Source organism: Phycodurus eques, chromosome 20, assembly GCF_024500275.1.
Source record: "Phycodurus eques isolate BA_2022a chromosome 20, UOR_Pequ_1.1, whole genome shotgun sequence".
NCBI lineage: Eukaryota > Metazoa > Chordata > Actinopteri > Syngnathiformes > Syngnathidae > Phycodurus > Phycodurus eques.
In genome coordinates, this window is record NC_084544.1 from 2,455,001 (window position 1) to 2,482,115 (window position 27,115).

General features: G+C 47.7%; 4 protein-coding genes and 1 long non-coding RNA gene across 8 annotated transcripts; 1 reads left to right on the forward strand and 4 right to left on the reverse strand.

Annotated features, from left to right (window-relative positions):
- Window positions 1-441: 441 nt before the first annotated feature.
- lratd2a (LRAT domain containing 2a) lies at window positions 442-3,492 on the reverse strand. The gene is made up of 2 exons (XM_061664880.1): window positions 2,573-3,492; window positions 442-1,470 (listed from the first exon to the last, which is right to left on the reverse strand). The coding sequence occupies exons 1-2, from the start codon at window positions 3,086-3,088 to the stop codon at window positions 1,186-1,188; spliced, it is 801 nt and encodes a 266-aa protein (XP_061520864.1). The 5' UTR covers window positions 3,089-3,492; the 3' UTR covers window positions 442-1,185.
- Window positions 3,493-5,339: 1,847 nt separating this feature from the next.
- On the reverse strand, window positions 5,340-14,758 carry fam91a1 (family with sequence similarity 91 member A1). Of its 4 annotated transcripts, none has more exons than XM_061665146.1 (24): window positions 14,677-14,758; window positions 13,415-14,370; window positions 12,311-12,395; window positions 12,093-12,244; window positions 11,801-11,858; window positions 11,621-11,688; window positions 11,394-11,507; window positions 11,224-11,314; window positions 11,072-11,134; window positions 10,668-10,774; window positions 10,561-10,599; window positions 10,372-10,484; window positions 10,179-10,288; window positions 9,885-10,084; window positions 9,661-9,790; window positions 9,265-9,413; window positions 8,564-8,698; window positions 8,210-8,323; window positions 8,051-8,123; window positions 7,362-7,508; window positions 6,734-6,832; window positions 6,504-6,627; window positions 6,351-6,420; window positions 5,340-5,930 (listed from the first exon to the last, which is right to left on the reverse strand). In XM_061665146.1, the coding sequence occupies exons 2-24, from the start codon at window positions 13,484-13,486 to the stop codon at window positions 5,745-5,747; spliced, it is 2,499 nt and encodes an 832-aa protein (XP_061521130.1). In that variant the 5' UTR covers window positions 13,487-14,370; window positions 14,677-14,758; the 3' UTR covers window positions 5,340-5,744. The 4 variants fall into 4 exon arrangements, with proteins under 4 accessions (XP_061521130.1, XP_061521128.1, XP_061521132.1 ...); XM_061665144.1 differs by having other exon boundaries at window positions 6,734-6,835; XM_061665148.1 differs by having other exon boundaries at window positions 5,782-5,930; window positions 7,370-7,508.
- On the reverse strand, window positions 14,422-17,796 carry LOC133395880 (H-2 class I histocompatibility antigen, Q9 alpha chain-like). The gene is given in 9 exon segments (XM_061665155.1): window positions 14,422-14,758; window positions 15,425-15,442; window positions 15,519-15,626; window positions 15,701-16,009; window positions 16,374-16,383; window positions 16,385-16,653; window positions 16,778-16,889; window positions 16,891-17,045; window positions 17,483-17,796. Coding segments are annotated over 9 exon segments (1,107 nt in total). The 5' UTR covers window positions 17,547-17,796; the 3' UTR covers window positions 14,422-14,696.
- Window positions 17,632-21,445, forward strand: LOC133395881 (uncharacterized). Its single transcript, XR_009767286.1, has 2 exons — window positions 17,632-18,450; window positions 19,158-21,445. It is a non-coding gene; the product is annotated as an uncharacterized LOC133395881 (long non-coding RNA).
- Window positions 21,446-22,718: 1,273 nt separating this feature from the next.
- LOC133395878 (major histocompatibility complex class I-related gene protein-like) lies at window positions 22,719-26,919 on the reverse strand. Its single transcript, XM_061665154.1, has 8 exons — window positions 26,600-26,919; window positions 25,620-25,886; window positions 25,217-25,495; window positions 24,383-24,691; window positions 24,201-24,308; window positions 24,107-24,124; window positions 23,359-23,440; window positions 22,719-23,281 (listed from the first exon to the last, which is right to left on the reverse strand). Exons 1-7 carry the CDS (start codon window positions 26,661-26,663, stop codon window positions 23,379-23,381), a joined length of 1,107 nt encoding a protein of 368 aa, XP_061521138.1. The 5' UTR covers window positions 26,664-26,919; the 3' UTR covers window positions 22,719-23,281; window positions 23,359-23,378.
- Window positions 26,920-27,115: the final 196 nt, after the last annotated feature.

Below are 27,115 nucleotides of genomic sequence, written 5' to 3' on the forward strand. Positions count from 1 at the left end.
ACTTTATGACTTTGATTCCATTTTCTTGGTAATGAGATTGACTTTCTTTGTGATTTAGCCACGCCCTTCACATATACGAGAGTCTTTGCGACTCGGCCCTTGATGCGATTGAGAGTCCTTGTCAAAACAGAAGCACACCGTCGCAACGCGTGTGTTCCTCCCGGAAAGAAACATCGTATATTCGTAATGCAGCAGTCATGAACACACGAAACGGCGGCGTTTCAAACGGTCCACTTTGTGGGTGAGCACAAACGACAGACAAACATCGGAAAGAAACCTCACTCGCCTCGCACAATTCTGATAAGCCAATTAGAAAATTCTAGTGTGCGTCTGCGTGTACTTCCAGCACTTTTTAGATACTATTTTTTTATTTTATTTTTTTTTACAAATGTATACAAACATAACATACTCCAAATGATTTTGTTACATTTCCATAAAAAAAAAAAAAAAGAGGCGATTTCCGCTCTGAATAGATTGACCCTTCCAAGAAGTGTCGAAGACCACATTGTTAGCAACAAGTTTTCCACCATTTCACTGCCGTTCAAATACAATTAATGCGAATAAATAATCATTGTATGACTTTTTCAGGTTAAATAGGGCGATGTATTACACTCCGGAAAAAAAACAACACTTGGTTTAGTAACAGCAGCGCCAGGTTTCCATCTCACCTGTCTGTAAGTAGTAACAATGTTAAGAAGACGGGTTACATTACAACTACTATGATTATTTTCACTTTTTTATGACAAAAGAGACGTTATGACACGATGAAACCAACAAAAGTTACAAGTCACCCGTCGTAAGGAGGAGACGTTAGCTTGCAAGCATTTTAAGCGCACTCAAGCGCCGCTGACCGAAATGAACGAGCATAAATAACTACGACGGGTTCATGACACGGTGCGAACCCCAACTTGCAAAAGTTTTGTTCGAACCGTCATGTCATCAAGTCGTAGTTCTTCTAGTTAGCGCGGTGTCCACGGTGAGTCGGCGACCGATTTTTCAGGTTTGGTCGAGTGACGTTCGCAGCGCAAGCGAGACGGCAGTCATGGCGTTCATTTCGTTGGACAGCAGAGGGCGATATTGCCGAACCTGGCGACTTTTATTCCATCAATGCAATATTTTAGTGTAAACCACTAAAATAAGAGATTGAAGTTTGAAAAATAATAATAAATCTGCGCAATGCCGGCATCAGTGCGCTGCGGTCTCGGTCCTCAGGTGGACCGCCAGCTCCCGGAGGAGGGCGCTGCGGCCCAGGTAATCCCCGCGTCTCTTCTCGGCGATCACATCCTCCAGGCTCTGGAACTCGAGGGCGTGCGAGTACTTGCGGTCGCCCAGCAGGACGTGCAGCGTGTACGGCTGGCGGGCGCCGCCTCTCAGCTCGCCGCCGGCCTTCAGCTCCCTGCGGCCGAAGCGGCACCAGGCGGCGAAGCCCTCGGAGTTCCGCCAGCTCAGCTCGCCGTCCTTCAGGCCCACCTACGGCGAGCCGTTTCAGCGTTTATTCCACATCCTTGATCTCCAGATTAAGGTCCGAGTACTAGTGCGCCCTTTGTGCTCGCCAGTACGGCAACTTTGGCATACTCGTAAGACAACTCCATGTTACTGGTGAGGCAAAACTGCTCACTTCAACATAGTTCCTTGACACCAGGATGCCACAAAATTGAGGCAAAAGACTATTTTTGTGTAGATGAAGCTCAACTCAATTTAACATAGTTCATTGGAATCACTATGCCAGTAAAGCACTACTTTTGTCTAAATGATGCTCCTCAACTCACTTCCACATAGTTTCTGGTCGACAACATGCCGACAAAGCACTACTTTTGTCTAAATGAGGCTCTTAAACTCACTTCAACATAATTCCTTGGCACCAAGATGCAAAAGGTTGGAGGCAAAGCACTACTTTTGTCCAAATGAAGCACCTCAACTCACTTCAACGTAGTTCCTGGGCACCAGGATGCCACAAGATGGCCCCAAAGCACAATTTATCTAAATGAAGCTACTCAACTCACTGAAAGGCACACATAAACACACCAATATTACAGTAGCTAAAGTAATTGCACTTTAGAAACCCACATTATTGAATTAATTTTTCTTAGGTTTCGTTGTTCTTATATTTCACAATGTATTGCTATTTTTCTTTAAGAAAAACATTTTTTTCAGAGTCATAACAGATGGCATTCCAGCTGATTTCAGTGGAGAAGAATGTATTTGATATTCAGTGGACCCCCGCTATTCGCTATTCGGACCGGGCCAGAACACCAATAGTGAAAATCTGGATAATTGACGGCCGTTGAAATTTTTTGAATGAGCAGGTATAAATGCCAATAACGTTTTCACAGGGTTACCCCTCCTCACCCTCCAAAAGAAAAAAAGAAAAAAAGGAAAAAAAAATACTAATAAAGACGATTTTTTTTTTTTTTTCAATTAAAAAAAACAAAACATAAAAAAATCCGCAAATAGGTGAATCCGCGAGTATCCGGGGGTCCAGTTTTCGATTTGATTGCGTTACAAGGGAATTATGGGCCTTAAACGCGATACCGGAATGAAGGCGCAAACGGCATCCGAGTTCCACACCCACCTGCTCCAGGGCGCTGCGCACCACCGCGTCGGGGTCCCGGGCTCGGAACTTGTAGCGCTCGTTGACGACCCGGCAGCGTCTCCCCCGGCCGGCGTCCGTCAGGAAGGCGCTCTTGACCTCGGCGCGGTGCAGGTGCACCACCTGGAAGTCGCCCACGTACACGGCCCAATGCGGGTACCGGCCCGCGGCCACGAACTCCACCAGGTCGCCGGCGCGGCACTTGTCGAGCAGCTTCTCCGGCGAGTACGAGTCCAAGGCGGACGAGCGGCGGCTCTTCTCGTACACGCACTCGTCCAGCTTGTACACGGTGCACTCCACCTCCTCCCGCGGGTCGAAGGCCGTTTCTTCCGGGTCCGAGTTCGCGCGGGTGCCGTCGCCCGGCTCGTCGTCGTCGTCGTCCCCCCCGTCGGAGAAAATGTACGAGACGCCGATGCGAGGACCCTCATCCCGCTCCACGCAGTGCGGGTCCACGGTGGGAACTTCGGCGTAACTTAACCGCTCCATGTGGTTCCCCATGCGGGCGAACAACGGCTTCGATCCCCGGGAGTCAAAATGTAGCCATTTTGGGGAAATTTCAGTCCAAATTACACGGCAACAAGTGTACGGAAGGGGAGGGAACAAAAAAAAAAAAAAGACTAAGAAGGAAATGACTTCCAATTCACCGTTCGTCCTCCCCCCCTCTCCCTCCTCAGGTGCTTGCCGCTCACCTGGGCGTCTTTTCCTGCGTCAACGGCGGCGTCCAGACGTCGGAAAATTCCACAGCAAAAGTTGGTCCAGTGTGGTCCGGTTCAGCAGGCTCGCGTGCCCCTCGCCCCTCGAGGAGGCTCACGTGCGGCTCCCCTCAAACCAGCCAAATCCTGGCGGCCAAACCGGAAGTGACTGTCCCGGTGCCCGTTCAAATAAAGTGCAAAGCGGAAATGTGAACAAAAATGAGCAAATAAAATTACTGTCTTTTTGAGTTTTGGGGTTTTTTTGACAATAAAGTTGAGTTAAAATGAGTCTTGGGTTCTAATACAAGTCTCGTTTTTTTTTTTTAAGATAATTTGAAAAAGCAACTTTAAAATTGTTTCTCTACATTTTATTAATGTTTTTTCACTTTTCATAAAATATAGCTAAAAAAAGGTCCAATTAGAAAAAAAAATGTCAATCCAGAAGAGACGCAAGCGGCCGGCTCCCACAGCTGGACTCCATCTTGAAAAGGTGCAAGGCGGTAGCACATCAACCCAGAAGAGATGCTAGCAGGTGGCTCCCACAACCGAAGTCCATCCCGGTCGCCGCTTGCTAGCACATCATCAGATGGGGTCAAGCTTTAGCAGCTGCCGACCAACATCTTTTCTGGACTGGGCAGCCGCCGCTCGCACTTTTTCCGGATGGGGTCCATTTCTGGCAGCTGCCTGCTACCATCTCTTCTAAATGCGATCCAACTACGGTGGCCGTTTGCTAGCATCTCTTCTGGGTTGGGTAGTCTCTTCTAAACGCCGTCCAGCTCTGGTAGCTGCCAAATAGCCTCTCTTTTCATCCAGATGTTCTAGCCAGCAGGCACCACGCAAGCGCTGTACACCGCACCATCTGTTCCCCCCCTCAAAGTCATAGTATCACGTTGGCTCAAAACATGCAGAGTCGGGAATAAAAATGAAAGCCACAGTTAGGGAGAAAACCGTTTATTTCTTCTTATTTATATTTTCATAGAACTTTTTTTTTTATACAGATCTATTCAGAAAAACAACGAGCATAATGTAGAAGGAATGTCATTCGTATTTTTTTCATCATCATCATCAATATTATTATTCAACCACTTAAACGAGCTACAACAAAGATGTCCTAAAAGAGAGGCTGATATAGAAAACGAACACATTTGGAACCACGAGTGGGCTTCGTGATGACTGACATAATTTCAGGGAGAGCTTTTGTTGTTTCAAGGAAGTGCGCGAGACCAACACGCCACAGGTGGGGTGTACATTACGCACACACACACACACACACAAACAGATACATTAGTCATGCGTGAACAAGACCGCAGGTTTTTTTTAACTCGCTTGTTGAGAAGAACCAAAAAAGGCATTTGACGCCTTCGGAAACGCAACTGAAATTATGCTAATGCAAATTTGAAAAAAACATAAATAAATACAAATCAACAAGATACCATTTCTACAGACACGCGTTGCATAAACTCGCCTAGAGCTGGATCCCATCTGGAAGGTGCTAGCAGGGGGCGACTACAGCTGATTCCCATCTAGAAGAGATGCTAGCAGGTGGCTGCCCGATCCAGAAGAAATGCTAACAGGTGGCTTACAGAGATGGACCTCATCTAGAGCTGGACCTGGAGCAGAGGGGGTCAAAAATGGTGCTAGCAGGCAGCTACCAGAGCTGGACCCCATCTAGAAGAGATTCTCGGAGGTGGCTATTCGATCATGAAGAGATGCGAGAAGGCAGCTACCAGAGCTGGACCCCGACCAGAAGAGACGCTAGGAGTTAGAAACCAGAGCTGGACCTGGTCAAGAAAGGGTGCTAGCAGGCAGCTACCACAGCTGTACCCCATCTAGAAGAGATACGAGCAGGCAGCTACCAGAGCTGGACCTGGTCTAGAAGGGGTGCAAGTAGGAAGATCCCCTGAAGCAGAAAAGATGCTAGCAGTCCGCAAGGCTGGATTCCAACACTCAGGACTTCCTGTTCATGCTCTTTCCTATCAGTTTCACTTATGTAAGTCGGAATGTGACTTTTTGATGAGGCAGAAAAAGTAAAAACAAAAAAAAAACAAAAAAAAAGACAAGTCTTAAAAATCCTTATGGTGAAAAAGAAAAACATCTTTGGTGCTCTCCAACTGAGAGGAAAAATGACAAAAAAAACAACACTTTTGTTCCACAGTAAGTCTTGCACAGTGCAAACAATTAATGGCTCCCCTCAAAGGAAAGGATCTTCATGCATCGGATCACTAAACATGAGAGTAGACTCAGTTCTTGGGATCGGAGGTGACTTTTGGAACACCGATACCACATGAAGGGGGGCACTAGTAAACATCAACTAGGGGAGGGGGGGCGCAAGCTAAGTGGTCTTTCTGCCTGGTGGGGTGCTAATGCTCGCGTTGGTGGGGATCCTGATGCTAAAAGGCCATTGTTCGATGCCGGGATGCAAAATTAAGGGTGGATGATGGCGACGAGGGTCGGGTGGGGGTCTACGTGGACTGGTCGCGCTGCAGGGCTGTAATGTCCAGAGTGGGGGGGGCCCGCCCGCTCCACTCCCGCAGCTGCCCGTCCTTGTAGAGGAGGTTGAGGGCCGGTAGAGGGACGCCCGACTCGGCGGGCGGCTTACTGAGAGGACTGGTCACCCCGCTGTCCGGCTCGCAGGGCGGACCGCCGTCCTGGCCGCGGCAAAAACAGAAAGAGCGACAAGGTGTTCTGAACCAGATTGTTCGTTTACTGAACAAATGTGCCCAGATATTAATTCTGAAGGGCGTTGCAAGATCAAAATCTAAAAAAAATGTATACCGTGTAAACGGTGTCGGAGTACCAATCCGGATCGAATCCAGATTGTTTGTTAACATCGGATATGGAACAGCCAATTAGGAAAGGGAAGCGTTAAGGACGATGTCTTAAATTCATGATGATGATGATGCCATACAAGCCAAAACCCATCAAAATTTAACAGGGTTAGAAATAAATTTCATTATATGCTTATATAATCAGTCAAAACTGACCCTATGAGGGTTCTAGAACCAGTACCAGGAGACTAAATAGGACAAATTACAAGTAGTTCTGCAAATGTTCAAGCTTTGGCTTACCTGGAACGACTGGACGAAGCTCAGCACCTTGAGGGACAGCTTCCGGCTGGAGTGAAGCAGCTCTTGGAGGCTGTGGAAGAACAACAACAGTCAGCGTGGCGCCACTTCCAATCAATCCCAGGGAATGAATCAAGTGGAAGTGTCAAACGTCACCTGCCGCCGCCGCATAGCTTGTGGGCGGCGATCTTGCGGCACACCTTGCGGTTGAGCTCGGAGCTGAAGAGCGGCATGCCGAAGCACAGCTCCAGCGGCGCCCACTCGTCCTCGCACGAGAGGGCTACAAATGGCGGGCGGGGGAAGAGATTTGAATGTGCTTAGGTTGTACATTTTGTGTTGAGGCCAGCGGGGAAAGTGTTGTTGCCCCACTAATGCTGTCAACGTACTGTCCGTCTTTGCTCGTGCGTCGCCGTTGTTCTCTTCCGACACCAGTTCGAAGGACTCGGTGCTGCCGTTGGTGTCCAGGCCTCCTCCCAGGTGGGTGTCTACTAAAGATAAGGAGATGCACCTCATCTTATGGCCAGTGACGTTACACACTCACACTGCGTACATTAGGGCCGGCCGATTATGATTTTATCGATTGGAATTATTTATTTTTTTGGTCTCTTTGGTACATTTTCAGAGATTTTTGAGCGTCCATGTTCAATGTAAACACACACAGTCTGGATCAGAGCACAATTGAAATTGTATTCTGTAACCGCACAGCAAATTTTTTTCAAAGTGGGTATTTTCTTATGGCTTTTAACCACATTTACAACATCGTCCAGAATTTCCCTTTCAGAATCAATGTTCCACGGTCAACGTAAACATACAACCTAGTTCGGATCAGGAGTTAAACTGGTTTTCGGCTGGTTGTATAAATTGGGCACAATTTGACATATATTTTATGACATTTTTATGGAGTGAAGGGCAAAAAAAAAAAAAAAGTTGAACCAAATCTAGAAATGTGAGATTTTATTTGAAATCCATATGGCAGGGCCCCTTTGCACGCGCTACATTATCGGTCTACGTTACCCCCGCACTCGATGGCGTCGCTGGGCCGGCGCCGGTGCCTGTTGTTGGCGTTGAGCATGGTGATGTAGCCGCACTGGTGCTCCAGGTCCACGTGCTCGCGCAACTTGCGGAGCGCCTTGTGCACGCACATGTTGGAGTAGGAGAACTCTACAAACGCACATCGAAACGACACCACGTCAGCCATTTTGAGTCAAGTTGAATTTCAAACTGAAGACGAGAAGAGCAGAAGAGCTGACATGGAAATGCCGTCATATTTTTTTGATTTGTTTTTTATTTAACCTTGCTTTATCCAGGTAAGGCAATTGCGAAGATTCTCATTTGCAATGCCGACATGCCTGCAGACAGCAGAGTAAAACTAAGCAAACTCAAAGCAAATACAATGATGTAGTTACATATTTGCATCATACATTACATTATGAGACACAAAATATTGTTAAAAAGGGAGAATGTGAGACTTGAAGTTGGAATGGTTTGAAGCAATAAAAAAAGAGGAGGTCATTATGTCAAATATCCCGAAGTTGATCAGAGTGAGCTAAACAATTGGAATCGGTTGACTTAAGTTGTGGAATATTAACTTTAGAACACGTCTCCATTCATTTGAATGGAAAGCGTGGAATTGTGGGACAAGAGGAAAAATTGTGGATGTTGAAATGCAATTCTTGTACGAACGACACGTATTATCGACTGACCTCCTTTCAGGTCCTCCTCGTCAAAGGGGAAGGGGATGTGGACCGTTTCCCCGTGGCCGTGCATGCCGTGGCCCTACACGCACACGCACACGCACACGCACGTTAAACGCTGTTGACGGGGCGACAATCGAGACGATCGGCTGCTCGGGCCCCGGTCACCTGGATGAGAACGGCCGAGTGCGTGAGAGCGTCGTTGAGCGTGGCCAGCACGTTGGACGCGGGCACCACGCCGGGGTCGTGGCCCCAGGAGGTGATCAGCAACCTGTCGTAAACCTGACCACGCAAGACAGTCGCATCAGAGGGGCACAGAGCCTCAAATGAGGCATGTTAGAGGTGTGCCGTAGGACATGAAATATGGTATACATGGTACATTTGAGGTGCACAGACCAAGAGGTGTAAGCAGCTCAAATCTTTGTTTTTTTTTTTGCTGCCACGAAGTGACCCAATGCTACGAAATCCCCCCCCCCAGTCAAATTCCCAGGATACTCGGGGAGTTCCCGTGTGAGGCTTCACCTGGAAGATGTCGGGCAGCTTGCGCAGCCGGGAGCCTTTGGAGAGCAGCAGCGAGGGCGGACCCTGGCCGGTCACGTGGTACAGGTAGAGCTTGAACCAGATGGAGCTCACCTCGGGGATGGCGGGCCCGATGTGCTGCAGCCACACACAAAAACACGTCGAAATGCGAATGATGTTTGAACACAAATAACAGAGCAACACGCAGAAAAACATTAGTAACTGGCCTTGATTTTGTTTATCCTCTGCGGAGATTGACTAATATAAGTGAGGCTTGAGGGGGCGTGACCGTCTCCATGTGTACGGCTGTATTATACTGCCCCCAAGCGGCCAAGACGCACACACACCAGAAGGAGCAGCACAACGTCCACTGAACTGAAGCAAAAAATGTGCCCAAAAATGGCTCATTCTTTACATTCTATTTACATATGTCATAACTATATGTTTTTATAAGGTACAATATTATACAATTTTATTTTCCTTATTAAATAACACAGTTCCCATTTTTTTTGGGGGGGGGGGGGGGGGCAAGAATAATGGCATTGCCATTTATTTTACTGGGCAAAGATGATTTTAGATACAAGGTTTGAAATTCATAACGGGGTCACGGAGCGGCCCAAACTGGTCTCAAGGCACCACTGCATTTAATTTTAACAATACTGTACAATATGAATATTGCATCCAGTCGCAGAATGTTGACGTACCTGAGGCGTGCAGCTGCTGATGGGTCTGATCTCGTTGCTGAGCGGCGCCATGGAGACCAGCAGCTTGTAGTTCTTGTTGAGCACACGGCTGCAGGTGGCCTGGTCCAGACCCAGGAGGCTCTCGCAGCGCAGCATGTCCAGGGGGAAACCTGCTGGCGTAGTAACACGTTTTTTTTTTTTCATCTTTATTTTGCAAGCTCGTCTCATTGACGGCAACATCTCTTTTCCTAGAGAGCTGGGAATAAACAAAAGTCCACACTTAATCCTACATGGCGCACAGGTGCCGCGCAAAATCGATGTCATATGATTAACACGCCAATTAATAATGATCATCGCTAATTTGCACACTATAAAGAAACAGAAGTTACGAATGAGTAGAAACAATCCACAAATGACCTATATTTGGGATATCAGGTCCCTGGTCCTGAGTGAGTTCCTTGTTGTAGCGCAGAAAGAGGATGGTGTTCTTCAGGGTGAGGGCGTGGTCAAAGTAGCGCTGAGCCTCGCCCTCTGCTGTGCTTTCCACCTGCAGGAGGACAAGAAGAAGACGACGTTGAAGACCACACCGCCGCTCGGCTTCCTTGTCCTTCTGACTAAGGCCCAAGAAGGTTTTCGTGCACCTTCTCCAGCTCGGCCAGGAAGCTGTCCAGCGTCTCGTCGGACAGCTTGCCCACCTCGAACATGGTGACGGCGTGACTCTTGAGGTTGGGCGACAGGTTGCCCATCATTAGGAAGGCCGTGAGCGTGGAGTCGAACAGGAAGGCGATGCGCTTGGTGGGGGCCGCCGGGATGCTCAGGCTGCTCACGCTGCCCGTGTCGGCTGCGCGCACACACGCGGTCACAAAAAAAAAAAAAAAAAAAAAAAAAAGCAACACACAAACACGCAGCTTGCCCATGTGCGTTATCAAGCAGACCTTGGTCCTCCAGACTGGTGGTGTCCGTGTCTGTGGCCGAGGAGCCTCCCTCCATGACGGGGCTGCCCTGCTCCCAGGACAGCAGCATCTTCTGAGGGTCCATGGTGCTCCTAGTGACGCACAAACAGTCACGACAGGCCAACCGAGTGCACCGCCAAAAACACAATCCTCATTTGGACCATCCGTGGCCTACTTGAGCCTGTTGAGGGAGGGCGCGTTCTTCCAGGTGGGATGGAGCTGCTCGGAGCTGATCGCCTGACCTTTCTTCACGGCGAAGCCCAGACGGCAGTACATGGACACGGCGTTCTGATCACGACACGCAATCGGATCAAGCTCATTTTTTCAGAACCACCTCTGAATCGCCACAGAGGAGCTCGCTTACCTTCACCAGGTCCAAGTCTATCTCCAACACATTGGCCAGCTGGAAGAAGAAACACAAATAAGACGGGACAAGCAAATACGGTGACCGCATCCAGCGGCGCGTCCTACCTCGGCTACGTTGGTCTGCTCGTCGATGGACACGAAGATTTTGTACAGTAACGTCTCAAAGTAGTCGCCCTGGACGCGGTTCATTACAAAGCCCTCCAGCGGGGGCACTGTGGAGGCGCAGACGGTGAGAATCGTCACAAACAGTGAGAACCGACACCAACAATGAGAATCGGCGCAAACTTTGAGAACCAAAACAAAGAACTAGGTTCATTGGCACAAAAACGGCGTGGATCAGTACATGCAGTGAGAACCACGGACAGAAACCGTGAGAAACGGCAAAAAAATAAATAAATAATAAATAAAAATGGTGTGCAGAGTTTAAAAAAAAAAAAAAAAAAAAAAAAAGCGTGAACCGGCACGGCACAAAAACAATGAAAACAAAAACAGTGAGAAGCGGCACAAACCTGAGATGCAGCTGTCGTCCGATATGGGAACGTCCAAGTAAATGAAGCCCCGGTTGTACAAACCTGAACAGAAAAAGAAAAACACTCTTACAAGAAAAAATCTACATAAATCCAGGTGTGCCACCAAAAGATTTAGCAGTTAGCTTCCTCACTTAGCACCACGTTGTACTCCATTGATCCGGCCAGCTGAGGCCCGGAATCAATCATCTTATCAATGGCTTTCTTCTCTGCTGAAGAACAGATCTGCAATCACGCAAACACAGCGCCTACGTCACGGCGCGCGCGCGCGGAGCGTCGTGTGCGTGTTCCGCGATCCTCTCACCCTGATATCGTCCTCGGTGATGTAGCCCGTCTGCGCCATCCACCACGGCTCCACGGAGATCTCCGCCGGTTTGGACGGGAGAAGGTCCCGCGCCGATTTCCGGCGGAAGAATTTCTGAAAGGGAAGTGAAGAGTAGGGAGTCGCACAGACCATTAAAAATGGTAGAAATGTTGAAATTCGCTGTGCACAGCCCACTCAAATGCGCTGTAAAAATATTTCTGTCTCACTTTGGAGGAGCGGCACTGGTTCATCAGGTCGATGTACTGGTTTCGCCCGATCCCGAGCAGTCTCAGACCTGCGTCACGACATAACGTAATTGTATGTAATATGGCGTACAATGGGGAAAGAAATGACAGACGTTTGAAATAAGCGTGTCGTTTGCACAATGCGGGAGAGTGAAAACTTACAGTCAGCAGCAGTGAAGTTGGGCAAGGAGTCGTAACTCTTCTCGCTGTTCATGATATCCTGGAGGTGCAAACGAGGGCAAGAACGGAGAAAAGAGGAAGAAAGAAAAAAAAAACTTACGAAAATGCCGTTGCACCCCCCCGCAATAAATTGCTGGAAAGGTCAACTCTTCTTCAGGAATAACTGCATTGTCTCCAGAAACGCCAACGAAGGAAACGCATTGTTGATTTTTTTTCTCCAAGCAATTACTTGCTAAAATGAATTCCTCTCCCCCCCGCCAAAGTGGACGCTTACCTCCATGATTCCGATGTAGTACGAGAAGGGCGTGACGCGCAGCCCCTTGACCATGATGTCAGACAGGTGGTACGGGTACAGCATCAGGTGCTCGCGGCTGTACTTGAGCAGCTCCTCGTAGTACTTGCGCTCGTCCTTCCGCACGTGCCGCACTGCGGGCGCAAAATGGAAATTTGATCGCAAAACAACTCGGCGGGACGTTAAAACACAACGCTTACCTAAGTTATTGCGGAATCGCAACTGGTTGCGGATGCTGTACAGCAGGACATGTTTCTCGTACTCGCGCTGAGAGTTGCCCAAACTCTGTATATTGGGGGGGGGGGGGGGGAGAACAAACCAAAAAAAGTTCAGGCATCCCTCATTTTGCTTGTACAAGTCATTGCGGTTTCCTGCCTGGAAATTCACACTGCACCTATAATATATCCAATATTCTACAGATTACCCCCTCAATTAATCTGATAACAAATTGATTCATTTTATTTTATTTTTTTAAAACAACAAAATGTGCACGTGAGGTGCAGTTATTACTGATGTCCACTCGGGGGCCACACATTGTTAGCAAATTTCCCAACCTCTCTATGCAGTATTATTTTTGAGATTCGATTTCAATTTTGCTTTGAACTTTCACACACGTTTTGACCCAACCGGCATTTTCTCCATGAACAAGCACTTTATTTCACATTGTCAGAAATGGAAAAAAAAAATTATCTACTATTTCTGTGTTAATGCCGAGCGCGGGGCGTGATTTAAAACTTGTTTGGTATCCGAAGAAATAAAGCAAATCCCACAAGGAAATAAAAAAAAATATGCAAATTGTGCTTTAAATATTGTCACTGGGATTAGTTTTTTCGATGAGTCAAGAGGCGACGAAAAAAATAATAATAATGCGATTCAAATCGGAAATGCGATTTTGGTGAGAACGCGAGCAGCAGAAAAGTTCATTATTTAGCCAGTGTTGAGCAAATGTCTGAATTTCCACCACGTCAATTGTTTAGAATCGACCCATTGGAGCCATTTTCCTCGTTTTCTCCACCACTCCTCCTTGATGAAACGACGAAGAAGAGTTTGTCTACCATTGGAGAAATTGCCAAGATCACAAAGTGCAATTGAGCAAGGGGCGCCCGACAGCCCCACCCAACGTGATTTGGGCAACTTTTCCTTGTTTTCTATCTTTTCTGAGAGCAGCAGCTGCGTTGTCACGTGACGGTGGTCGCTGCCTGCTTGTCTCGTGACATTGACAGCTTGCCCCGGACGCGGTCTCCCCATCACGAGTCATTGGCTTTGAGGGTTGTTGTTGTTGTTGTTGTTTTAAAGCGTCGTACCTGTTTGACATGAGCCGGCAGCTTATTCCACGGATAATTCTGCCTGATGTGGAATTCCACGTCCGTGTTCATCGCTAGCTAGCTAGTGAGCTAGCTGGCTGGCTGCGAGCCCCTAAAACGATGAGACGCTCGTCCACTGTGACCACCGGTGACAGCCCCACGCCGCCGTCGCCGCTACTCGACACCCGGTCCGAGGAGTATTGTTTCGCTTTGTATTGTTTGATTGTTTCTCCCTCCTGGAGGCAATCGCTGGATGCGTCCACTTCCTTGTTAGACTCCCAACGGAAGAGAACGTCACCATCGACGTTGCGTCACTTCCGCCGGAGGGGGCGGGGCGTCGTGTCGTGTCGTCGGTGGTTAGCATTAGCATTGTTAGCTCGCTCCTCGACCTATAATTGTCGTGTTTTATCAGCGCTAGCAAGAAGACGAAGGAGCTGAGGCGGAAAGCGGCTTCTGAGGCAGAAAGAGGAAAGCGCAGACGGACTTTGAATGTTGGCACTATGGCAGGAAAAGCTCGGGAGTTGGTGGACATGATGACGATGAGGAGAAAGGTTGCTATGTTGTGTGTACAGGAGAGCGGGTGGAAAGGCAACAAGGCTACAAGTTGCCATTATTTGATCACGGTGTCAATGGGAAGGGAAATTCTGGACGGAGCACTGTACACATAGTATATAATTGTGAAATTCAGCACGACAGGTCTTTTCATATTCAGATAATAGCCTGTCTGGGATTGAAAAATGGATGCGTCAATCATCATCAGTGCTTCAGACTAAAGAGAAAGTGTATTATTTAGGTTTTATTCCACTTGGAGTTGGGCTGCAGCGGCGGTCTGCGTCGCTCGACGTCGTGCTGAACTCGTTTCGGCAGCAAAGCCGCTGGGCGTGAATCAGCAGCGCCTCTGCTGGTCGCGGCCAAGGAGTGCACTCCATTTTGCAATTTGACATTGATCATCGTTTCTATCCCAAGTAAAAAAAAAACAAGTGCAACCAACAACATTGTCACATTCTGATCGACGTACAAATTGACTGAGTTGTTTGTTGACGTGAATGCGGTTCTGGGCGTGGCTTAACAGAAACATCATAATTGCACAAATTGTCTGCATGAAGAACAAATCCCATCTCTGTTTTCAAGCCCAAGCGTGATGAGAAAGCGCTCGATGGAGACATCTCTCTCGTGTTCCGACACCTGCACGGAGAAGAGCACGCGAATGCACCTGGAAAGAGTCCCGAGAACACGAGCGGAGTCCACGTCAGCGAACTCACCGTGCGACGGCGGCTGCGTCTCACTCGGAAGCGGGCGTCGGGGCGGCGGGCTCGGAAGCGGGCTCGGAATCGGCGTCGACGGCTGCCGTGAATGAAAAAAAAGATGTGAATGAAAACAAGTCCGACTGTGGAAGGAAGGACATTTGCTCCACGAAGGCCTCTTGAATCCATCTTCACTCGTACTTTGAGCTGCGGTTGGGACAAATCTTCTACTTCCTGACTACGAGAGTGCGGTGGGGAACTTCTTTGGAATCGTACAGTTCATAGCCGCATATTTACAATTCCACATTCATGAATTCGGATGTTGGGGAATATTTATTGAGGGGAAGCTATCTTCTGTTATTCGCCGTCTTTGCGCTCAGCCCAAAACCATATCGAATATTAAAATAGAGGTTTGGCGCCGCCCGGCGGCATCTCGGGGCCAGGGAACTTTGTGGAAGCGAGGGGAGGAGCTTCAATCGAACGAACCCCAGTGCGGCTTTGGCACGCTTCGCCGCCGAGGGCCGAGGAACACGAGTGAACTAAGTCGTACGTTTTCCACGAAATCTAAATTGACTTCAATTCGGTTTCAGGTTTTCTCTGCCTTAGGGAGCGAGTCCTTTTTTCCACAACGATGGCGACATCGACATTCACGTGCTGACTATTTGCGACTCCTCGTGCACACTTTTGGAGCAAAGGTCCACGTCAGACCTTCGCACGACCGCTTTGCCGACTGCGGCTCAAAGGAAACAGAAGGCGTCGCACTTACAAGCTGGATCGTATTTGGCTGCGAAGAAAAAAGAGACACAAAGGTCACGATGGGCACAAATCTTCCCGACAGAGCGAACGTCGGCGTCCCTCACCTCGTCTGCTTTTGTAAAGCTTGACGAGGACCGCGACCGCCGCCGCCGCCAGAGCGAGGACCGCCAGCGGGACAGCGACGGCCAGCGCCATCTTCCTCTTTTCTTCCTCTTCGCAGAGTGAGAAGAAAGAAGAAAACGTGTGAGCGATCGTTCCGACGCGCGACGATCTGAGCGTCGGTCACCTCGGATGCGCGCGTTGCTCCGGACGCTTCTCCTCTCCAGCTTGGCGACGATGTCGTCCGCCACGCCGGACAGCTGGAACACGCATTCGTAGCGGCCCTCGGCTTCATCGGTCACCTCCGCTTTCAGGTCGGCCGTCGTCTGGAAGGTTCCGTCGTGGTTGCGGAGGGTCTCTCCCGTCTCCACGTCCTCGTGGAGCTCCTCGCCGTCCTTCCTCCAAAACAGGGCGGCCGCGCCGGGGTAGAAACCCGTCGCGTGGCAGGTGACCGGAGAGGACGGCGTCTTCTGGAGGAGAGACACCGTGGGAAGCTCTGCGGGCCGAGGGAGACGTGGACACCGGGTGAGAGAGGGGCAGAGACGGAGAGAGAGAGTGTGGGAGAGGAGGAAAAGATGGGGAGAACGTGTGAGAGGACAAAAGAGAACAAAGATGGGAAGAATGTGTAAGAGGAGGAAATATGGAAAGAAAACGAGTTGAAGGGAGCGTGTGAGGAGAAAGTATGGAGACAATCAATGGCAGATTGAAAAGAGAGAGATTGTGTGAGAGGGTGAAAAGATGGAGAGAACAAAAGATGGAGAAAACGTGAGAGAGAGGAAAGGAGCGAACGAGGAAAGAGTGCAGCTTGTAATGCCAGTAAAGGTCCTGTAGGGGGCGTGCTAACATGATGTGAGCTGCACCTGTTCTCATTCAGGAAGTCCCTCCCATTGGTCACATGCTTCTTCAAGTAAGAAGGACAAATCTCAGTGTAGTAGTTCTTCTGGTTTAGATTCCAAAGTTCGTCACTGTCCCACTTGAGTTTGGTGACGAAAGCTTGTGGGTGAGCTGCGATCCATCTCATTGTCTTCACCTCCAACGAGATGAAGGCTTCTCCATCGTAACTGTAGTGTTCCCAACCATCGACCTCATCGGTCTCGTCGTCCCATTCGCAGCCGGACATCCACTGGATCATGTGAACACCTGAGAGAATGACGTTGAAGAGTGACGCCATGTCGAGAGAGAAGGAAACGTGTTTATGAGGAGGAAGAACGTGTACGAGCACATGAAATCTATTTGAATTGTGGAAAGCTGAACGTCAACAAACCTCCAGTTTGGTTGAAGCGCGCTTTGGCAGTTTCGATGTCGATTTTGTTGACCTGCTCATTACCAATACTGATCTGTGTCTGTCTCTCCCAGTAGTGAGGATCATCCTGCTGTGATTTTGTTCATCCAGTCCTGTTTGGGTTTTGTTTTCCTGCTCTTGCTGTCGTAGCGCGAAATCGGAACGTCGTCAACATAACCGACCTCCGAGTAGTCTGGGATGTTTGGAATTTGAGACGATGCTGTCATGAAATACTTGAGCGTGTGAAGCACTGAAAGAAAAAACAAACAAAAAGGTTGATCTTCCTTTTTTGTTTGATGGCCCAAAATCTTGCACTCTTCCTATTTCAAATGATTTCGTCTTCCGTTGAAACATTTGAACGTCTTTTTTAGGGAAAATAAATGAAAATCAAAAAATATGTTAGAATGATGATCTACTAAAAGATACGCTAAACACTTTTTTTTTTTTTTTTACAGATTTTGTTTGTCGTTATTTCAAGAAATGAGATTTTATTTGTATTTTTTTCCCACATATATTGAAATGCCGCCTCCGTGAGGCGAATATTCCAATGGCAGCTTTGCCAAGTGAAACCAGTTGCAAGAACTTCGGACTGAGGGTCCAAGTGTTGCTTCCGGCAAAGTCAAGAGCGTCGACACCAATCATCGGAACACGATCGGGATCATCAAGTTGTGGACAAAGTGCACTTACCGGGCGTCACGCTGTGGATTTGCGCAGCCGCGACAAACAAGACAAACAAGTTCAGCGTCGCCATGTTTCGCTCCTTTTCGTCCACAAAGTGACGACGACGAATCCTCGACGGCCGAACGGCAAATGACAGCAAACCGGAAGACGCGCCTTCTCTCCGGTGCCGATGACGTCACTTTCGCTTTCCTCATCATTGGGCGACAAGATTTGACTCGCGTGGCGTCGTTGTGTCGCTCAAATGAAGTCGAGGGTGCGAAATTGGAGACGAGAAGCAGCGCGAGTGTTTTGGGAAGCTTGTGCTGAAACAGCGACGCTTTCGTTCTTGGCGCACGCGCGAGCCTTTCGGGGAAATCACGTGACCGCGCCGAAACACACAACGATACGCGTGCGCACATACACGGAACACACGTGCAGTCGATCTGGTCAAGGAGTTACAAAATGTGACATTTGTGCTCGGTTGATGCGCAAGTCATCATGAATAAAAATGGCGATCCTCTTTCAAATGGAGAAAAATCCAACTCAGTGGTCGCAATGGGAGATGAGAGTCGTTCGAAAAATACCATTTGTGTCAACTCCTGACGATTTGCGACTTCCTCGACATTTGGCAGATCCACTTGTTGACACTGTTTATGACGTACGTTGCTGCGCATTGTATGCAGAGTCGTGTAGGATTGCGCAATACAATGCCGCACTGTGTCATACTAGTGTCCCGTAATCTAGTGTATTGTGCGACAGTAGTGTGTCATGAACGGAACAGAGGCTAGGACCCAAAAATGCAAGACTCCAAAACAAATGGACAGTTTCCAAAAAGAGAGGTTTAATAGACGGGCATAGGTCGGTACACGGGCAGGCAATCCAAGAAGGGCAACAGTATCCAAGAACATGAGGCAAAGAGGCAAGGTCGATAATCGGACCAGGGTCAAAGTCTTACTGTGAGTCTGTGACAAGGAATGCTGGAACGTGACGACAAGGTACAACGAACTGGCAACGAGTGGGAATGAGACACGAGGTTAAATACAAATCTGTAATTAGGGATGAACGAGGCACAGGTGGTGAAGATGCTCACAGGAGCAGGTGTGTGAGAAACGAGAGAGAGGAAGACAAAACCTGGAACACACACACACATGACATAGTGTCATATAGTATATAGTTGAATTCAGCATAGTGTTGTGCAGTGTATTCTAGTACTATATAGTGGAATAAGCCTGTACAGGTTAATGTTGTATGGTACAGTATGGTGTAATATATACTGTCGTGTATATATATTGTAGAATGTGAAAATACTAAAGTCCATTATATTGTAGTACTATGTAGTATAGTGAACTATGGTTCAGTAAAATGTAGACTGGTATGTACTTACCAGATTACAGTGCAGTTTAGTGCAATAAGTTGTTTGTACAGGTTAATAGCGGGTTGAATGGTCATTTGTAATATACTATGTTATATAGTGTAAGGTTAAATGTATAGCATACATGTACTATAGCGCAATATAGTTTACAGTGTTGTACTGTGTAGTGTTTTATGATACAGTATAATGTAGAATGTACCATAATGTTGTGTAATATAATGTAAAGTATAGTGTGGCGAAGGAGCAATATATTTTTAAAAAATACTATTATTAAAAACCTCCACCGGAGGGCGTGGTCAAACTGACGCGCGGTCACGTCTTCCCTGACAGACAGGCGCGTTCCCGACGCGTGTGGAAAAAGAAGCGCAAGATCCCGTGATGTTTGGCAGGACGACGGTGGCGGCGGCGGCGGCCTTCCTGGACGCCTTCCAGAAGGTGGCGGACATGGCGACCGGCAGCCGAGGTAGGAGGCGGGCCTCGGCGACAGCTCGGTGGAACTAAACAGCGTCGGAAGCACTGACCGACATTCATAACCTTTGTATTAATTAATCCCTAAACTTTTATTTTCATGACCTCCCATTTTTTTTGGAGGGGTGGGGAGGGGTTGGACTTATGGTACATTATTCGCAGGCTAAAGTACTGCATGTGTTAATTTGGTGCCATTGTTTTGGTCAAGGAACTCTTTTGAAGTGAGTTGCGATACTTCATTAACACAAAAGTAGTGCTTTGTTACCATAGAGTGGCATCTTGGTGCCAAGGAACTATGCTGAAACGAGTTGAGGGGTTTCCTATCGACAAAAGTAGCACATTGAGGCTATGTAGTGTGCCATCTTGGTGCTGAGGAACTATGTTGAACTCAGTTGAGGAGTTTCCTTTGGACAAAAGTAGCACATTGAGGGTATACTGTGGCCTCTTGGCGCCGATAAATGATGTTGAAGTGAGTTTAGGAGTTTCATTTTGAGTTTTTTAAAAGTAGAGCTTTGGCACCATCCATCTTGGTGCTCAGGGCCTATGTTGAAATCAACTGAGGAGTTTCATTTGGCCTCTTCAAAACATTGATTTTGTTGTCCTGAAGCCACTTCGTAAACCAGTTTGGCAGTATGCTTGCGGTCAACGTTCATTGGGACGACCCAATTTCATTTCAGCCAAGCGTTAACTTCCTGGCTGATGTCAAGGCGTTGCTGCGTCAGTATTTCCACATGATGATCTTTCTGGAGCAAAGCAAGCCCACAACATGATGCTGCCACCCCTGTGTTGCACAGTTGGGATGGTGTTCTCAGGCTTGCACCTTTCCCACTTTATCCTCCAACTCTAACCATTCTCATTACGGCCAAGCAGTTCAATTTTAGCTTTTTCACACCACAGGACCTGTCTCAAAAAATGAGGGACTTTGTGCCTCACCTGGGAACTCAGTGAGTTGCTCCAGCTGCTCTCCTACTTTCTCCTCTTCTTTAATGTAGGAGGGAACTGATTCATGCTGCTGCTGCTGCTCAGGAGGTACATGTTGAAAAACACAAGAACGCGTGCCTTTATTATTTCATATTTGCAGCTCGTATCACACCCTTAACAATGGTGGTATGGTGCCAATACTGTACATTGCTACTCGTACTCAAACCTGGACTAAAAAGCTGCAATACGACAACAGACGACGTACTGTACTATTCTGTCCTCTCTGAATGTGCAGTGAGCAGTTTGGCAGAGAACAAACGGTTCTTCAAAAAAGAGTCCACGTGGTTTTGGACGCACCAGTTGAAGTTGACAGTCAAACGAAGCGCCTCACCTGAGAACTCGGTGAGCCGCTCCAGCTCTTTTCCTGCATGCTCCTCGCCCTCCTCCTCCTCTTCTTCTTTAACACGGAGGGGCTCCGGTTCATGCTGCTGCTGCTCGGGGGGAACGTCTCGAAAAATAGTACAACACATGCTTTTGTGATTTCGTATTTGCAGTTCGGAAATGACACATTCCAAACTGGAATCTTTCCATGGGCATTAGCTGGGAATTGACGGTCATTTAATGGCGAGCTGTCACTCACATTGGAGCATCAACCGAGCCCCGGCACAAACAACGCAAATCTGCGAGGAATTGAAAAAAAGACCAAAAAAAATTGTTGAAAATTCTCTTGACATGCCAGAAGACAGAGCACTGCTTTAGTCGAAATGAAACTCCTCAATTCACTTCATCATAGTTGCCATAGTTGCTGGCACAAAAGCAGAAAATTTGGGAGTTTTTCAGCAAATATCAGAGGATAGCACCCCCCCCCCCCCCCCCCCAAAAAAAAATTAATGTGCGGGAGCACACTTGCCAATCTTGATTTGTTCTTTGAATTATTCAAAATTGGACAAACGTGTGTTGTCGTCGAGAGAGCAGCCGATTAAAAATACCGATTTTTGTTTGTTTTCTACCATTCACCGAGAGTTGTATTGGGCGAATAAAAATGGCTAAAACGTGGTTTTAGCTGGCCAGCCCTGGTAGTTTTTATTTCTCATGTTTACAATATGCGGACTGAATTACACTATTCACAAAAATACACGACGTATAACCTTTCTGGGTGAACTTCATTTTGTCTCCATACACTTACCACCGTCAATGTAAAACGAAACAATGTGATTCAAGTGCGTCGATGATGTGACTCAAAACCAAACCGACCTGCTTTGTGTCGCCGAAGTTCAACTCGAGGCTTGAAAACAGCGTCCAGCAGTCGGCGCTGTCGCTCGATCTCCTGTTTGGATCGACACAGTTCCTCCTCGGACTCCGCCATCGTTGTTTCAAACGCCACAAATATTTCTTCAACGGCAGCGTTTCGTCGCTGATTCACCAAAGCTCGCAGCATTTGGACTTTGCACATTTTGTTTCCCCTCCACAACAATAACAACATGTTGGATATATTTTAGAAGTTATCATTTCTTTGTATGAGTATTATGGACAATTTTTAGAAAGAATGATGTCTCGCCTTCAAGAAGATGACTCAGCAGGAATCATCAGAGAGAAGGACGTGGCAGGTGTTGGTGCCATGTTTTCACCTTGAAAGCCTCCCCTTAGTGTGTTGTGTCTTGTAAACTTAGAAACCTCCCTATTTCAAATAAATACAGGAGCGACGGGAGAGATTGTTGAGAGCGTGTTGAGAGGCTGTAATCTGAACAATCTCCCATTCGCCGCCCTCATGAGAAAAAGAAACCAGCGTCTTCATTCCTTTTGTCTATTTTTTATAATGTTGGGCAAGATAAATCCAACACAACAACACTTTAGCGGGCTCTGTGCTTCGTGTCGCTAACTTCCGTGCCTGTTTTTTTTTTTGTTCGCAGCATACACGTTTCGATACGAATATTGTGGTTTTTTTTGTTAATTTTTTTTATTCATAAATGTGTATTCAACGACGCTATAACAACAAATTATGACGTCGCTCGCTAGCACTAGCTTAGCTTTAGCTTGCTCACTTCCGCATTCTCGCTCAGCGAACCGAGCTGACGAGAGCGCTTTGCGGTGAATAAATCGTCCAAAACGGTGACGACGACAAAGTGTTCCCTTTTCGACGTGTATCGACCTTCGGTGCGGTTATGTACTTGTCCCAATTGAATTGTTGAGCGAAACGAATGACGTATCTTGACCGCGACGGGCACCGTCTCCATCTTGTTTGCGTTCTTCTTCGTTGGCGAAACGCGAACTGGCGAGGACGCCGCCTGGCGGGCGCCGTGGTCGCCCGAACTGCCAGCAAGACGCAAGCGCTATCAATCAAACGTGTCCATTGTTTCAGATTAGTGATCTTCCGACAAATTATGGATCGGAACTAAAAATATCGGCTACCTTGGTCCAAAGTTTTGTTTACGAACACTCGCTGTGAAACTATGAAAGGATGTAGTAAGATTTCAATGAAAATTCTGTATCATGACACGAGCATGTGATGAATCTCCTCATTTTATTAGCAAGGTTTATCAATGCAAATTTGTCAATCAATCACAAAGTCGCTTTTTTCCCAGTATTTTACAAGGATTTATATTGAATTGCAGAATTCCAAAAACAAATGCAATCGACGACATTGTCCCATTCTGAGCAACGTACAAATTGACAGAGTTGTTTGTTGAAGTGAAAAGCGGTCCTGGAATCGATAACAGGATTATAAAATCATTTTGGACTGATAAAAGGAGTGCGAGGCAAACCGGCAATCGACACATTGTGATAGCAATTCATCGTAGCTGTTCAAGTGCTTGATACAACGAAAGAAGAAATCCTCTCATTGTGTGACTGCGCCGATTTCTGACAAACTTAACGGACAGAAGAAAGCAACCCGATCAACTCCAACGAGTCTCACCCAAGACACCAAAGCCAGCAAAAACTGTGACTTAACAGAAACATCTTAATTGCACAAATTGTCTGCGTGAAGAACAAATCCCATCTCTGTTTTCAAGCCCAAGTGTGATGAGAAAGCGCTCGATGGAGACATCTCTCTCGTGTTCCGACACCTGCACGGAGAAGAGCACGCGAATGCACCTGGAAAGAGTCCCGAGAACACGAGCGGAGTCCACGTCAGCGAACTCACCGTGCGACGGCGGCTGCGTCTCACTCGGAAGCGGGCGTCGGGGCGGCGGGCTCGGAAGCGGGCTCGGAATCGGCGTCGACGGCTGCCGTGAATGAAAAAAAAGATGTGAATGAAAACAAGTCCGACTGTGGAAGGAAGGACATTTGCTCCACGAAGGCCTCTTGAATCCATCTTCACTCGTACTTTGAGCTGCGGTTGGGACAAATCTTCTACTTCCTGACTACGAGAGTGCGGTGGGGAACTTCTTTGGAATCGTACAGTTCATAGCCGCATATTTACAATTCCACATTCATGAATTCGGATGTTGGGGAATATTTATTGAGGGGAAGCTATCTTCTGTTATTCGCCGTCTTTGCGCTCAGCCCAAAACCATAGCGAATATTAAAATAGAGGTTTGGCGCCGCCCGGCGGCATCTCGGGGCCAGGGAACTTTGTGGAAGCGAGGGGAGGAGCTTCAATCGAACGAACCCCAGTGCGGCTTTGGCACGCTTCGCCGTCGAGGGCCGAGGAACACGAGTGAACTAAGTCGTACGTTTTCCACGAAATCTAAATTGACTTCAATTCGGTTTCAGGTTTTCTCTGCCTTAGGGAGCGAGTCCTTTTTTCCACAACGATGGCGACATCGACATTCACGTGCTGACTATTTGCGACTCCTCGTGCACACTTTTGGAGCAAAGGTCCACGTCAGACCTTCGCACGAGCGCTTTGCCGACTGCGGCTCAAAGGAAACAGAAGGCGTCGCACTTACAAGCTGGATCGTATTTGGCTGCGAAGAAAAAAGAGACACAAAGGTCACGATGGGCACAAATCTTCCCGACAGAGCGAACGTCGGCGTCCCTCACCTCGTCTGCTTTTGTAAAGCTTGACGAGGACCGCGACCGCCGCCGCCGCCAGAGCGAGGACCGCCAGCGGGACAGCGACGGCCAGCGCCATCTTCCTCTTTTCTTCCTCTTCGCAGAGTGAGAAGAAAGAAGAAAACGTGTGAGCGATCGTTCCGACGCGCGACGATCTGAGCGTCGGTCACCTCGGATGCGCGCGTTGCTCCGGACGCTTCTCCTCTCCAGCTTGGCGACGATGTCGTCCGCCACGCCGGACAGCTGGAACACGCATTCGTAGCGGCCCTCGGCTTCATCGGTCACCTCCGCTTTCAGGTCGGCCGTCGTCTGGAAGGTTCCGTCGTGGTTGCGGAGGGTCTCTCCCGTCTCCACGTCCTCGTGGAGCTCCTCGCCGTCCTTCCTCCAAAACAGGGCGGCCGCGCCGGGGTAGAAACCCGTCGCGTGGCAGGTGACCGGAGAGGACGGCGTCTTCTGGAGGAGAGACACCGTGGGAAGCTCTGCGGGCCGAGGGAGACGTGGACACCGGGTGAGAGAGGGGCAGAGACGGAGAGAGAGAGCGTGGGAGAGGAGGAAAAGATGGGGAGAACGTGTGAGAGGACAAAAGAGAACAAAGATGGGAAGAATGTGTAAGAGGACAAAAGAGAACTTGTGAGAGGAACAAAGATGGCAGAATATGTAAGAGGAGAAAAAGGTCGGTGTAGGTGTGAAAAGGATAAAAGATTGAGAGAATGTGTGAGAGGATGAAAAATAGCTAGATGATGTGAGAGGAACAAATATGGGAAGAATGTGGAAGAGGAGGAAATATGGAAAGAAAACGAGTTGAAGGGAGCGTGTGAGGAGAAAGTATGGAGACAATCAATGGCAGATTGAAAAGAGAGAGATTGTGTGAGAGGGTGAAAAGATGGAGAGAACAAAAGATGATGAGAACGAGTGAGAGAGGAAAGAAGCCAACGAGGAAAGAGTGCAGCTTGTAATGCCAGTAAAGGTCCTGTAGGGGGCGTGCTAACATGATGTGACTGCACCTGTTCTCATCAGGAAGTCCCTCCCATTGGTCAAATACTTCTTCAAGTAAGAAGGACAAATCTCAGTGAAGTAGTTCTTCAGGTTTAGCTTCCAAAGTTCGTCACTGTCCCACTTGAGTTTGGTGACGAAAGCTTGTGGGTGAGCTGCGATCCATCTCATTGTCTTCACCTCCATCGAGATGAAGGCTTCTCCATCGTAACTGTCGTGTCGCCAACCATCGACCTCATCGGTCTCGTCGTCCCATTCGCAGCCGTACATCATCTGGATCATGTGAACACCTGAGAGAATGACGTTGAAGAGTGACGCCATGTCGAGAGAGAAGGAAACGTGTTTATGAGGAGGAAGAACGTGTACGAGCACATGAAATCTATTTGAATTGTGGAAAGCTGAACGTCAACAAACCTCCAGTTTGGTTGAAGCGCGCTTTGACAATTTCGATGTCGATTTTGTTGACCTGCTCATTAACAATACTGATCTGTGTCTGTCTCTCCCAGTAGTGAGGATCATCTGCTGTGATTTTGTTCATCCAGTCCTGTTTGGGTTTTGTTTTCCTGCTCTTGCTGTCGTAGCGCGAAATCGGAACGTCGTCAACATAACCGACCTCCGAGAAGTCTGGGATGTTTGGAATTTGAGACGATGCTGTCCTGAAATACTTGAGCGTGTGAAGCACTGAAAGAAAAAACAAACAAAAAGGTTGATCTTCCTTTTTTGTTTGATGGCCCAAAATCTTGCACTCTTCCTATTTCAAATGATTTCGTCTTCCGTTGAAACATTTGAACGTCTTTTTTAGGGAAAATAAATGAAAATAAAAAGATACAAAACATTCCATTTTCTTTTGTGGTCATTTCAATACTTGAATATTTATTTAAACGTATTCTTACACACAAATTTCTCAATGGATTCGACAACAGACGCTCATCATTCTTTTGATTTCATTTTCACGACTTCCGTATCATGTTACAATTATCATGCCCTTGCTAAATAAATGGATTTAATAGTCCTTAATAACAGATTCGTCAATAAATATAGACGATATATTTTGTAAACTTAAGTTGTAACTCTGGAAAAGGAACTTCTGACAATAAATATGTTAGAATGATGATCTACTAAAAGATACGCTAAACACTTTTTTTTTTTTTTTTTTACACAGATTTTGTTTGTCGTTATTTCAAGAAATGAGATTTTATTTGTATTTTTTTCCCACATATATTGAAATGCCGCCTCCGTGAGGCGAATATTCCAATGGCAGCTTTGCCAAGTGAAACCAGTTGCAAGAACTTCGGACTGAGGGTCCAAGTGTTGCTTCCGGCAAAGTCAAGAGCGTCGACACCAATCATCGGAACACGATCGGGATCATCAAGTTGTGGACAAAGTGCACTTACCGGGCGTCACGCTGTGGATTTGCGCAGCCGCGACAAACAAGACAAACAACTTCAGCGTCGCCATGTTTTGCTCCTTTTCGTCCACAAAGTGACGACGACTCCTCGTCGACGGCCGAACGGCAAATGACAGCAAACCGGAACACGCGCCTTCTCTACGGTGCCGATGACGTCACTTTCGCTTTCCTCATCATCGGGCGACAAGATTTGACTCGCGTGGCGTCGTTGCGTCGCTCAAATGAAGTCGAGGGTGCGAAATTGGAGACGAGAAGCAGCGCGAGTGTTTTGGGAAGCTTGTGCTGAAACAGCGACGCTTTCGCTTTCGTTCTTGGCGCGCGCGCGCGAGCCTTTCGGGGAAGTCACGTGACCGCGCCCGCCCACTTTCCGAAGAAACATACGACGACGTGCGTGGAGGAAAACTCCATTTGCGCTACGTTCATGCAAAAGTAATCACACTTCCCAAGGGTGTGGATTTTCCTCTCATTTTGTCAGTTCCAGGAAAATATTTGATGTTTGTTG

What these genes read in the sequence shown, in the direction of transcription:
- fam91a1 (XM_061665144.1), bottom strand. Translation starts at nt 13,486, where the DNA reads ATGAACACGGACGTGGAATTCCACATCAGGCAGAATTATCCGTGGAAT. An exon ending in GGACGACAGCTGCATCTCAG is followed by an intron (nt 10,775 to 11,071) that starts GTTTGTGCCGCT and finishes GCGCCTCCACAG; the next exon opens with TGCCCCCGCTGGAGGGCTTT. An exon ending in ACTCGGCCGTTCTCATCCAG is followed by an intron (nt 8,124 to 8,209) that starts GTGACCGGGGCC and finishes GTGTGCGTGTAG; the next exon opens with GGCCACGGCATGCACGGCCA.
- LOC133395878 (XM_061665154.1), bottom strand. Translation starts at nt 26,663, where the DNA reads ATGGCGACGCTGAAGTTGTTTGTCTTGTTTGTCGCGGCTGCGCAAATC. An exon ending in AATCCACAGCGTGACGCCCG is followed by an intron (nt 25,887 to 26,599) that starts GTAAGTGCACTT and finishes TTTTTCTTTCAG; the next exon opens with TGCTTCACACGCTCAAGTAT. An exon ending in GCGCTTCAACCAAACTGGAG is followed by an intron (nt 25,496 to 25,619) that starts GTTTGTTGACGT and finishes TCATTCTCTCAG; the next exon opens with GTGTTCACATGATCCAGATG.
- lratd2a (XM_061664880.1), bottom strand. Translation starts at nt 3,088, where the DNA reads ATGGGGAACCACATGGAGCGGTTAAGTTACGCCGAAGTTCCCACCGTG. An exon ending in TGCGCAGCGCCCTGGAGCAG is followed by an intron (nt 1,471 to 2,572) that starts GTGGGTGTGGAA and finishes GGCTCGCCGTAG; the next exon opens with GTGGGCCTGAAGGACGGCGA.